We start from the raw sequence: 13,032 nt of genomic DNA, 5'->3' as shown, positions 1-13,032 counted from the left end.
ATTTCCCAGCACACCAATCACCATTGCAAATATAACTAGCACCTTGAGATTTGACAGTCTGATATAAATGCCTATTTCTAACATTGCTGTCTTTGTTAATCAGGAGGTGTACAGAATTCCCAAGAAAGATCGGAGTCAAACGGAGCGGGACAGTATTGGTGTGTATTTGCCCTTTTGATTACCCTCTATTTCTGGTATATAATTTGGATATAAGCATAAATATTTGTCCGACGTCTCTGCCGATTTCTCAATCCCCCTGATCATTTTTCCTGCTACTGCATCTTAAGCTCCAAGACACCAACATTTACTTTAGCAGTTCTTGTATGACCGTATAAAACGGTGCTTGGGAAGGGCAGTCGAGAGATGGGGCGGGGGGGGTGGGGGGAGTATACGTACAAACAAGAAATAGGAGAAGGTCATTGAGCCTCAAATCTGTATCCCTCCTACCCCCAAAAAACCTATTGCCCCTTTTGCTCACTGAGAATCTATCCACCTCTGCCTTAAAAATATGCAGCAACTCTGCTTCCACCACCTATTTGGGAAGAGTTCCAAAGACCATCTATGTTTTAAATGGGTGACTCCTTATTTTTAAACCGTGAGTCCTCGTTGTAGATTCTCCCACAAGAGGAAACATCTGCTCCGCATCAACCTGTCAGGATCTTGTATGTTCCAATCAATTTACTCTTACTCTTCTAAACTCTAGCGGATACAAGCCCAGCCGGTCCAACCTTTCCTCACAAGACATCCTGCCCATTCCAGGTAATAGTCTCGTAAATCTTCTCAGAACTGCTTCCAACGCATTATTTGATCTGCCAATGAGCCCATATGTAGCCTCTGAGCCAGACCCTTCTCCAAGACCTCAGCTACTCTGCCTTAGCCTCGTCCTTAGCCTCAGCTGGTCCTTTACCCTCAGATGGGTCTCCTGTAATCACACCATTTCCGCTCTCAGGATCTTTAAATGCGAGAGAACGCATGCTCTTTTCACTGGTCCTACCCACCCTTGTACGTTCCACGTCACTACTGTGACCGGGGGCCTCTTCCACCACCCCCCCCCTTCCTACCCGCCATGACCATCCTCCAAGGCCCGGCCCTAGTCACCATCTACACACACACACACACACACACACACACACACACACCCCAGCCTCCCAGCAATCTCTCTACCACTTCCTCTTGAAAACACCTCACCCAGCATCAACCCCATCCCCCCCACCATACACATCTCTCAGGCCCATCAAAACCTGTCCACGAGGTTCCAACAGCTGCAGCCCCCCCACCCCCCCACCTTGCTCCCATTCACCAGTGAACAATACATTTGCTAGCGCGGCGGCTCCTGCCAGAGCACCCTCCCCCCACACCAAAAAAGAAACCACAGAAACTCCAACGCCTCCTGATACTGCGAGGCCGGATAGAGTGGACGTGTAGAGGATGTTTCCACTTGTAGGAAAAACTAGAACCAGAGGACACCATCTCAGACTAAAGGGACGATCCTTTAAAACAGAGGTGAGGAGGAATTTCTTCAGCCAGAGGGTGGTGAATTGAGGCACTCTTTGCCGCAGAAGGCTGTGGAGGCCAAATCACTGAGTGTCTTTAAGACAGAGATCTAGGTTCTTGATTAATATGGGGATCAGGGTTATGGGGAGAAGGCAGGAGAATGGGGATGAGAAAATATCAGCCATGATTGAATGGCGGAGCAGACTCGATGGGCCAAGTGGCCTAATTCTGCTCCTGTGTCTTATTGTGCGTGACCTGCAGCTTTGCTGGGTAGACCACACCAAACCGGGCGTTGCGCTTGTGCAACACCGCCTTGGCACGACCGAAGACCGACCGCCTCCTTGTCAATTCTGTCGTCACGTCCTGGTACATGCGTTATACCCTTGCCTTCCCACTCCACTTTGCCCACCTCAGCACCTTCTTCCCGCGCGCAAACGCCCCTGAACACGCAGGATCCCGCGGTGAAGCAGAGCGCCGAGGCAGACGGCGACCGCCAAAAGAAACTGGTGATGAAGAGGCTGAAAATCATGAGCGAGAACAGTATGGACAGTGGGCTCTCGGACACGAGTAAAGCCTCCGACGGAGAGATCGAGATCAAAGAGGTGAAGAACGAGGTGGGTCGCTGCTGTTGAGCGGCCATCGTATCTCCCGCTGGACGAGGAAGATCCGCCGGGCAATCACTGTCCTCGGTGCTGCGTTTGTCCTCGGTTTCGACCGGTGGACCCTGTCCAATTCGTACTGGGAGGAATTCCGCCCCTCCCCCAACATCTTCGCTAGCATATTAGCAAAGTATCCTGTAGGCCTCCGGCCCTCTACCCCCTCAGGCACACCCACGATCCTCCGATAATGTCTTTGTGACCTGTTCTCCAGCTCTTCTACCGCGGCTCTCAGCCCTCTGTTGATCTCTGCCACACTCCACAGCTCCTCACCCATTGAGGTGAAATGGTCGCTATGTTGTGACAAGGCCTCCTCTGCCCCCTTCATTTTCTCCCCCTGCCCTCCCACCGCCATCAAAGTTCTCAACAACTCCTCTCTCACTGGGGCAAGGGTCTCACCCACTCAAGCCTCCAACGCATTCCCGTCTGATGCCTTTCGAAATACTTCAAAAACAAACATTTAGACTCTCCAGTCATCGCTTCAGTCATCTTCTCCAGCGTGATGGGCGTGGCAACACTCGACGGGCTCTCACCCGCCATCTTTCCTCCTGCTGCACCCCTCACCAGGCTTCACAGTGGACTTCACTCACTGCCTTTCTCCATAGATTCTTCTTTCCGGAATTTGACATTCTATAAATGCCGCAAACCTTCCCACTGCTTCTCACAAACAAACCTTCCCCAAAAACTGGGTATAAAGAGCCTAAACAAAACTGCTCTGGCAGGAGCCACCAAACATGTGGCATGCCGCAACTGGAAATCCCTTCTCACTGTCATTTTAAAATTGGTGACACCCTGTTACTGATGCCTCAGGAAGTAGCATTTTTCTATTTAGTCTATCAAAATTATTGCCCCTTTTTGCTTCGCCCCCTGGCCTTTTCTGTTCCATTTGAAATAATCTCAGTATCTCGTCTCTCACAATGCTTTTTGATTTAATGTCAGAGTCATTATGGCACAGAAGGAGGCCCCTCAGCCCAACAGGTCCATGCTGACTATATTCTTTTCATAATACATAAACTAAATGTATCTCTGCAGCTTCCAGGTATGTCTCTCTCTATATAGAAGAGTATCAAACCATAAAGACCAAGATGGCTTAGCACATCCTGGGATTAGGCAGGGGGGAAATCGGCCAGGATCCTTGCTTCTGTTTGCTATCCAGTGATGAATCTGTAGATTTTGGGGCGAGGAGGATGCAGGCTGTTAGTCCCTCGTGCGCCTGTCAGTATAACTGGGCAGCACGGTAGCATTGTGGAGAGCACAATTGCTTCACAGCTCCAGGGTCCAAGGTTCGATTCCGGCTTGGGTCACTGTCTGTGCGGAGTCTGCACATCCTCCCCGTGTGTGCGTGGGTTTCCTCCGGGTGCTCCGGTTTCCTCCCACAGTCCAAAGATGTGCAGGTTAGGTGGATTGGCCATGATAAATTGCCCTTAGTGTCCAATGTTGCCCTCAGTGTTGGGTGGGGTTACTGGGTTATGGGGATAGGGTGGAGTTGTTGACATTGGGTAGGGTGCTCTTTCCAAGGGCCGGTGCAGACTCGATGGGCCGAATGGCCTCCTTCTGCACTGTAAATTCTATGTAAATTTTCCCCCTTTGTCCATCCCACCACAACTTCAACCTGCATTGGCATAGGACTTAACCTGAACCAAAAGAGGAAAGACTAGAACAATTGACCAAAAACTTAGAGGGTCGAGGAAAGGATCTCCCAAGCATGGAGTTGAGACTGGTAAAGGCAAGGGCACAATGCACAACAGGAAACAGTCAGAGCAACAAAGAGTTTTTATGGGGTGTTTTAGGACTGGGCAAAAGTGCTGGAAAATGGTGTTAGAATGGATAGCTGCTTGATGGGCCAGCACAGACACAATGGCTGAAGGTCCTCTTTCTGTGCGCTATGACTCCATGACTTTAAGGTCACAGAGATGGAGAAGGGTGAGGCCATGGAGGGATTCGACCATAAGTTGAGAATTTCAAACTGAATCCACTGAGGAACTGGGAGCCAGTGTAGGTGAGCAAGGACAGCATGATGGGTAAGAGGGATTTGACGCGAAAAGAACATTGAAATAATCAAATCTGAGGTGCTTTTAGCAGGAGGTGCACTGAGATGGCCGAACTAGGCTTCCCTTGTGATGGAAAGAATATGGAGTCCAGCTAAGCTTTGGGTGAAAGAGGATGCCAAGTCTGGTTCAACCAGAGATGGTGACCAGGGAGGGGTACGGTGACAATGACCAAACACTCTCTAATGTTTACCAGAAGCAAATGGTGGATGTTCAGGACTAGATGTCGGACAAGTGGTGTAATGATACAGAAGCAGTGGAGAGGTTGAGAGAGGCAGTGATGAAGTAAGGTTGCATATCGTCGATGAGCATGTGGAAGCTGACCCCAAGTCGTCATGATATCATCGAGAGCAGAATGTAGGGGAGGAGGCCAAGGATAGCCTCTTGGGAGAACTCCAGCGGTGAGTGTGAATTAAGAGAAGCCATTGCTGGAGGTACTACAGTGCAGTCTAATAGTTTAGAGTGGAACCAAACAATGTCAGTCGCACTGAACTGGAGAGTGGAGGTTGATGTTGCCAATCCTGTCGGAGGCTGCAGAAAAGTCATGGAGACACTGGAGCTTTGTAGCTGTGGAAAGAGTGGACGCTGGATTGGAGGAATTCCAACAGAAGGTTTATGGGAGAGATGGACCGAAATTTGGGAGGCACCAAACATGGTCAAGGACCTTGGAGCGGAAAGCGAGGTTGAAGATCAGAGACCGGCTTTGAGAGTGAGTTTTTGAGGAGGCTACTAAGATGGCAGCTTTGGAAGGGCGCTATTTACAAATGTCAGCTGGCATAGAAAGGGAAGTTGGGAGCTGAATGGGACTGAAGAAGCAGGAGGTAGGTCAGTGATATGCCTGAAGATGGCTGGTGGAGAGCAGCTAAAAGTGCGATGAGGATAGTTTTGTGGGGACATTGGCTCAATGACCAGGCAGTATAGCAGAGCCAGCTAAATGGGTGATGGCTAAGAAATCCATGAACCCCATGCAGCTTTAGTGGAGGTGATCGAGACTCTAGGCACTAGGTGGCCAAGCCAGGAACACTCTGGCTTACAATACTGCACGTGAGAGGTGAGATCGTACCAGAAGGGATGATTGGGGTTGGAGATGGTGATGATTTGTTGGAGTTGGGGAGAAGGGCGGGTGGAATGGTGAAGCAAATATATAGCTGTGCAGGTATTGTGGAAAATGGAGGTCCCACAGCTAGGTAGTTAACGGGTACTGCAATCAACATGGCGTTTGGAGGACCTGGCTAAAATTGTTATTCATTTTCAAACATTTTAATGCCTTCTGTAATCCTGCCTTTCAAACAAATTAAACCCCAGGAAGTTATGGTAGATTGTTAAATTAAAATAGGTTTCAGGAATTTAATCCAACCTCACAGGTTCTAGCTCCTTTAAAGTACATTTTTTGTTATTGTTGGTTCTACAGGGCGGCATGTGGCACAGTGGTTAGCACTGCAGCCTATGGCACTGAGGACCCGGGTTCGAATCCCGGCCCTGGGTCACTGTCCGTGTGGAGTTTGTACATTTCCCCGTGTCTGCATGGGTTTCTCTCCCACAACCCAAAGATGTGCAGGTTAGGTGGATTGGCTACTTAATTGTTACCTTAATTGGTAAAACATAATTGGGTGCTCTAAAATTTTTTTTTTTTAATTATTGGTTCCGCGATTGCGGGTCACTCAATTATTGACCTTTGCCCTGAAACGGTGGTGGCTTTATGCAAGACCACGGAATGCCTTTCTAGGCTTCTTCAGGGGAAGCCATGTTGAATATGGCTCCCTATCTCCCTCCTGGTTGTTTTGACAGCCCAGGGTCAAGGAGAAGGATTACCAGTTTAGCCTTTAACTCCTATTATTAGCAGGGGTTCCTGGCAATGTGGAGTATGTGTATTAGCATTTGGGACGGGACTGCACCCTCAAAATTGGGTTTTATTTAAGTTATGTTTTATTTTAAGAGGGAGATGGGAGCAAAATTGGGCCATCGGTTCATTTTCTGTCAATTCTCCTATTCCTTTGATGCTTTACTCCCAGTTGAGAGTTCTTCTCATGGAGAGAAAGACCCTGAGGACTGCTTGTGTGCTTTTTTTGCGTTCCAGAGCGTGGCAGGGATGGGACATCACAGAAGGATGTTTCTCAGACTCCGAAGACTCCAGTGAACCTGGGCAAGGAGAAGGACGCTGACAAGACGCTCAGTAAAGATCGGAAAAAGCGCAAGCCAGCCACCTCACCACCGCCTTCGGCCTACGAGCGAGATGGATTGAAGAGATCCGTTCCAGATGAAAGGCAAGCTTCTTTTCTCTCTCTGCTCTGAACTACTTGTGGCCGCTAGGAAAGCCCTCCTTTGTGGCCCTCCTTCACTGAAGACAGTGACTTATTACCTGCTATTTGGTCATGAAGTGTGTCGAGCAGAACCTACCTGCATCATCCATGTTGGGGTACTGTTTTTAGGTTTCTAAAGGGGCCAGGTAACGCACACTATCAAACCATACGGTTATATTGTGACTTCCACAATCTCTGGATGACCCAAAGCATTTAGAACATAGAACATAGAAAAATACAGCACAGAACAGGTCCTTCGGCCCACGATGTTGTGCCAAACCTTTGTCCTAGATTAATCATAGATTATCATTGAATTTACAGTGCAGAAGGAGGCCATTCGGCCCATTGAGTCTGCACCGGCTCTTGGAAAGAGCACCCGACCCAAAGTCAACACCTCCACCCAACACTAAGGGCAATTTTGTCCACTAAGGGCAATTTATCATGGCCAATCCACCTAACCTGCACATCTTTGGACTGTGGGAGGAAACCGGAGCACCCGGAGGAAACCCACGCAGACACGGGGAGGACGTGCAGACTCCGCACAGACAGTGACCCAAGCCGGAATCGAACCTGGGACCCTGGAGCTGTGAAGCAATTGTGCTATCCACAATGCTACCGGGCTGCCCTTAAGAACAAATAAATCTACACTATATCATTTTACCATAATCCATGTACCTATCCAATAGCTGCTTAAAGGTCCCTAATGTTTCCGACTCAACTACTTCCACAGGCAGTGCATTCCATGCCCCCACTACTCTCTGGGTAAAGAACCTACCTCTGACATCCCCCTATATCTTCCACCATTCACCTTAAATTTATGTCCCCTTGTAATGGTTTGTTCCACCCGGGGAAAAAGTCTCTGACTGTCTATCTATTCCCTTGATCATCTTATAAACCTCTATCAAGTCGCCCCTCATCCTTCTCCGTTCTAATGAGAAAAGGCCTAGCACCCTCAACCTTTCCTCGTAAGACCTACTTTCCAGACGACTTCCGGTTGCGGCTATGCGGAGCTAAGCCACATGATTCGGCAGCTCCCGCGATTACGGACCTTTGGGCTCGCTAGAGGAACCCCAACGGAATTTTTGTTACACACAACCCGTGGGGAAGAGAAGAGAGAGGTCCCCTACCGACTTTTATGGACCGGACCCGAAGTGCAACGGCCAAAAAAGCGGCATTGGAGCAGCGGGAGAAGCGAGGGAAAAAAAGCAAAATGGCGGCGACCGGGGACAAAGGGGAGATGCAGGAATTCATCAAGCGCTGCTTCGAGGAGCTGCGTAAGGAGATGCTGGCGCCTATGCTGGCGGTAATCGAAGGACTAGGGATAACCCAGAAGGCCCACGAGGTGAAGATCCAGGAGGTCCAGAAAAGAGTGAGTGAGAATGAGGACGAGCACTTGGGCCTGGCGGTGAGAGTGGAGCGGCACGAGGCGCTACACAAGAAGCGGGCTGGAAGACTCGAAGACCTGGAGAACAGGTCGAGGAGAAATAATCTGAGGATCCTGGGTCTCCCCGAAGGAGTGGAGGGGGCCGATGCCGCGGCATACGCGGGCACGATGATCGGAGCGATGATGGGCGCGGAGGCCCCTTCGAGGGCGCTGGAGCTGGACGGGGCGCACCGGGTGCTGGCGAGGAAGCCCAAGGCAACTGAGCCGCCAAGGGCGATGGTGGTGAGGTTTCACCGGTTCACGGACAGAGAGTTGGTCCTGAAATGGGCCAAGAAGGAGCGGAGCAGTAAGTGGGACAATGCAGAGATCCGAATATACCCGGACTGGAACACGGAGGTTGCCAATCGGAGAGCGGGTTCCAACCGGGCCAAAGCGGCGTTGTACCGGAAAGGAGTGAAATTCGGAATGCTGCAGCCAGCGCGACTGTGGGTTACATACAAGGACCAACACTACTACTTCGAAATGCCTGAAGAGGCGTGGACCTTTATACAAACTGAAAAGTTGGACTCTAACTGAGGGTTTGTGAGGGTGGGGGGTGTTTGAGGGTTGAAGTATGATGGTTGTTGTATATAGGGGGTCAATCACGTGCAGGAAATGTTATATGGGCTGGGGGAGAGAGACTAGGCCGCGACAGGAGCTGCGCCAGAGGGGGCGGGGCAGGCTTTGGAAAGCGCGGGGGTTTTTCCCCGCGCGCGGGAAGAAAGGCGGGAAGGGGAACGAAGGATTGATTGAGAGACTCCCACACGGGGGGAGGGGGGGTCAGCAGGTGTCAGCTGACTTACGGGAGTGATATGGGGGGAGCAAAATAGCTAGACGGGTCGAAGGGGGGGGGGGGCGGAAGGGTTGCTGCTGCACTGGCCGAAAGGGAATGGGACACAGAAGAGGTGGTCGGGACGGAGGTCCCCCGGCTGGGGGACTGGAGGGCGAGGGAGACGCGGACACGGGACATGCCCAGAAAAGGAGATGGCTAGTCGGTGGCGGACCAGGTCAGGTTCAGAAGGGGATGGGTAGGACAGGTATTTCACTCGGGACTGGACGCGAAAAATAGAGGGGTGGCAATTTTGGTGGGAAAGCATGTGTCATTTGAGGCCAAGACTATCGTAGTGGATAATGGAGGGAGATATGTGATGGTGAGTGGTAGGCTGCAAGGGACGTGGGTGGTGTTGGTAAATGTATACGCCCCGAACTGGGATGATGCTGGATTCATGAAGCGCATGTTGGGGCGCATTCCGGACCTGGAGGTAAGAGGCCTGATAATGGGAGGGGACTTCAATACAGTGCTGGACCCAGCACTGGACCGCTCCAGATCAAGGACGGGAAAAAGGCCGGCGGCAGCCAAGGTGCTCAGGGGGTTTATGGATCAGGTGGGGGGAGTGGACCCATGGAGGTTTGCAAGACTGCAGGCCAGAGAATTTTCTTTCTTCTCCCATGTGCACAAAGCCTACTCCCGGATAGATTTCTTTGTTCTGGGCAGGGCGCTCATCCCGAGGGTGGAGGGGACGGAGTACTCGGCCATAGCCATTTCGGACCACGCCCCGCACTGGGTGGAAATGGGGCTGGGAGAGGAGAGGGACCAATGCCTGCTGTGGCGGATGGATGTGGGACTGCTGGCAGATGAGGTGGTGTGTGGGAAGGAGAGGGGGTGTATCGAAAGGTACTTGGAGGCCAACGACAACGGGGAGGTGCGAGTGGGGGTGGTATGGGAGGCGTTGAAGGCGGTGATCAGGGGAGAGCTAATCTCCATCAGGGCTCATAGGGAAAAGACAGAGGGTATGGAAAGGGAGAGGTTAGTGGGGGAGATTTTGAGAGTGGACAGGAGATACGCAGAGGCCCCGGAGGAAAGATTACTTGGGGAAAGACGACGGCTCCAGACGGAGTTTGACCTGTTGACCACGGGGAAGGCGGAGGCACAGTGGAGGAAGGCGCCGGGGGCGACCCACGAGTACGGGGAAAAGGCTAGTCGGACGCTGGCACACAAGCTCCATAAGAGGACGGCAGCGAGGGAAATAGGGGGAATCAAAGATGGAAGGGGAGCCACGGTTCGGAGTGTAACGAAAATAAACAAGGTATTCAAGGCCTTCTATGAAGAGCTGTACAGCTCCCAGGGGGGGCGAAGAGGGGATGAGACGATTCCTAGACCAACTGAGATTCCCGAGGGCGGAGGAGCAAGAGGTGGCTGGTTTCGGGGCACCAATCGGGTTGGAGGAGCTGAGCAAGGGTTTGGGGAGTATGCAGGCGGGGAAGGCCCCGGGGCCGGACGGGTTCCCGGTGGAGTTCTACAGAAAGTACGTAGACCTGTTGGCCCCACTACTAGTGAGGACCTTTAATGAGGCAAGAGAGGAGGGGACCCTGCCCCCGACAATGTCGGAGGCGACAATTTCCTTGATTCTAAAGCGAGACAAGGACCCACTGCAATGTGGATCGTACAGGCCGATCTCGCTCCTCAATGTGGACGCTAAGTTATTGGCAAAAGTGCTGGCCTTGAGGATTGTGTCCCGGGGGTGATACATGAGGACCAGACGGGATTCGTAAAGGGCAGGCAATTAAACACTAATGTGAGATGGCTCTTAAACGTGATAATGATGCCATCGGAGGAGGGAGAGGCGGAGATAGTGGCAGCTATGGATGCGGAAAAGGCCTTTGACCGAGTAGAGTGGGAGTACCTCTGGGAGGTGCTGCGTAGGTTCGGGGGAGGGTTTATCAGCTGGGTTAAGCTCCTTTACAGAGCCCCGGTGGCGAGTGTAGTGACGAACCGGCGGAGGTCGGATACTTTCGGCTGTACCGAGGAACGAGGCAGGGGTGCCCCCTGTTGTTTGCATTGGCAATCGAACCCTTGGCCATATCACCGAGGGTGTCTAATAAATGGAGGGGGGTGGTCCGAGGGGGAGAAGAGCATTGGGTGTCGCTATATGCGGATGACCTGTTGCTGTACGTGGCGGACCCAATGGAGGGGATGGTGGAGGTCATGCAGACTCTTAGGGAGTTTGGGGAGTTCTCGGGCTATAAGCTCAATGTAGGGAAGAGTGAGCTTTTTGTATTACAGGCAGGGGACCAAGAAAGAGGGATAGGGGACCTACCGCTGAGGAGGGCGGTGGGGAGTTTTCGGTATCTGGGGATCTAGATAGCCAGGAGTTGGGGGGCCCTACATAAACTGAATCTGACGCGTTTGGTGGACCAAATGGAGGAGGACTTCAAAAGATGGGACATGTTACCGCTCTTGCTGGCGGGTAGAGTGCAGTCGGTCAAAATGGTGGTCCTTCCGAGGTTTTTGTTTGTGTTTCAGTGCCTTCCCATCGTGATCACCAAGGGCTTTTTCAAGAGTGTAGGTAGGAGTATTATGGGATTTGTGTGGGCGAATAAGACCCCGAGGGTAAGGAGAGGGTTCCTGGAACGCAGTAGGGACCGAGGAGGGTTGGTGCTGCCAAACCTAGGGAGCTACTACTGGGCAGCAAATGTGTAGATGATCCGCAAGTGGGTTATGGAGGGAGAGGGGGCGGCATGGAAGAGGATGGAGATGGCGTCCTGTAAAGGAACGAGCTTGGGGGCGTTGGTGACGGCACCGCTGCCGTTCTCGCCAGCAAAGTATACCACGAGTCCGGTGGTGGCGGCAACGTTAAGGATCTGGGGCCAGTGGAGACGGCACAGGGGTGCAGTGGGAGCCGCGGTGTGGTCCCCGATCAGGGGTAACCACTGGTTTGTCCTGGGGAAGATGGAGGTCCTTCCGAGGTTTTTGTTTGTGTTTCAGTGCCTTCCCATCGTGGGAAGGGCTGGCATCGGGCGGGGGATTAGAAGAATGGGGGACCTGTTCATTGACGGAACATTTGCGAGCCTAGGGGCACTGGGAGAAGTTTGAGTTACCCCTGGGAAATGCATTTAGATATATGCAGGTGAGGGCTTTTGTGAGGCGACAGGTCAGGGAATTCCCGTTGCTCCCGGCACAAGAAATTCAAGACAGGGTGATCTCGGGTGTATGGGTCGGGGAGGGCAAGGTGTCGGAAATACACCAAGAGTTGAAAGAAGAGGGGGAAGCGCTAGCAGAGGAGTTGAAGGATAAATGGGAGGAAGAGCTGGGGGAGGAGATCGAGGAAGGTTTGTGGGCTGATGCCCTGGGTAGGGTTAATTCCTCCTCCTCGTGCCAGGCTCAACCTGATACAATTTAAGGTGGTTCACAGAGCGCACTTGACGGGGGCGAGGTTGAGTAGGTTCTTTGGGGTAGAGGACAGATGTGGAAGGTGTTCAGGGAGCCCGGCGAACCATGTCCATATGTTTTGATCATGCCCGGCACTGGAGGGGTTCTGGAGAGGAGTGGCGGGAGCAATATCTCAGGTGGTGAAAGTCCGGGTCAAGCCAAGCTGGGGGCTAGCAATATTTGGAGCAGTGGACGAGCCGGGAGTGCAGGAGGCGAAAGAGGCCGGCATTCTGGCCTTTGCGTCCCTAGTAGCCCGGCGAAGGATCTTGCTAATGTGGAAGGAGGCGAAGCCCCCCAGCGTGGAGGCCTGGATAAACAACATGGCTGGGTTCATAAAGCTGGAGAGGATTAAGTTTGCCTTGAGAGGGCCGGCGCAGGGGTTCTACAGGCGGTGGCAACCGTTCCTAGACTATCTCGCGGAGCGTTAGAGGAAGGTCGGTCAGCAGCAGCAGCAACCCTGGGTGGCGGGGGGGGGGGGGGATTGCTTGGGGGGATGGAGGAGCAGGAGATAACCTGAAGGGTGGGGGAAACTGGCACGTGCGGGAGAGAGCCAGTGTATAAAGCTATGTAAATATACCATTTTGCCATGTATATATGTTGCTCAGTGCGACTTCGTGTTATTTTGTTACGGGGGGGTGGGGGGGTATTGTTTGTAAGGGGAAAACATGGTAAAAAACTTCAATAAATATATATTTTTTTTTAAAGACCTACTCTCCATTCCAGGCAACATCCTGATAAATCTCCTTTGCACCTTTTCCAAATCTTCCACATCCTTCCTAAAATGAGGCGACCAGAACTGTACACAGTACTCCAAATGTGGCCATACCAAAGTTTTGTACAGCTGCATCATCACCTCACGGCTCTTAAATTCAATCCCTCTGTTAATGAACGCTGGCACACC

The 13,032-nt window shown here is 52.0% G+C and overlaps 1 protein-coding gene across 1 annotated transcript in view; it reads left to right on the top strand.

Annotated features, from left to right (window-relative positions):
- The window catches only part of setd2 (SET domain containing 2, histone lysine methyltransferase), a 140,613-nt gene that overhangs the window by 83,888 nt on the left and 43,693 nt on the right, over positions 1-13,032 (top strand). The window contains 2 exon segments of the mRNA XM_072468146.1: positions 104-158; positions 6,276-6,462. Of these exon segments, the coding sequence (XP_072324247.1) occupies positions 104-158; positions 6,276-6,462 (242 nt within the window).

Source organism: Scyliorhinus torazame, chromosome 11 (assembly GCF_047496885.1).
Source record: "Scyliorhinus torazame isolate Kashiwa2021f chromosome 11, sScyTor2.1, whole genome shotgun sequence".
Lineage (NCBI taxonomy): Eukaryota > Metazoa > Chordata > Chondrichthyes > Carcharhiniformes > Scyliorhinidae > Scyliorhinus > Scyliorhinus torazame.
This window is presented reverse-complemented; position numbering and strand designations above follow the sequence as displayed.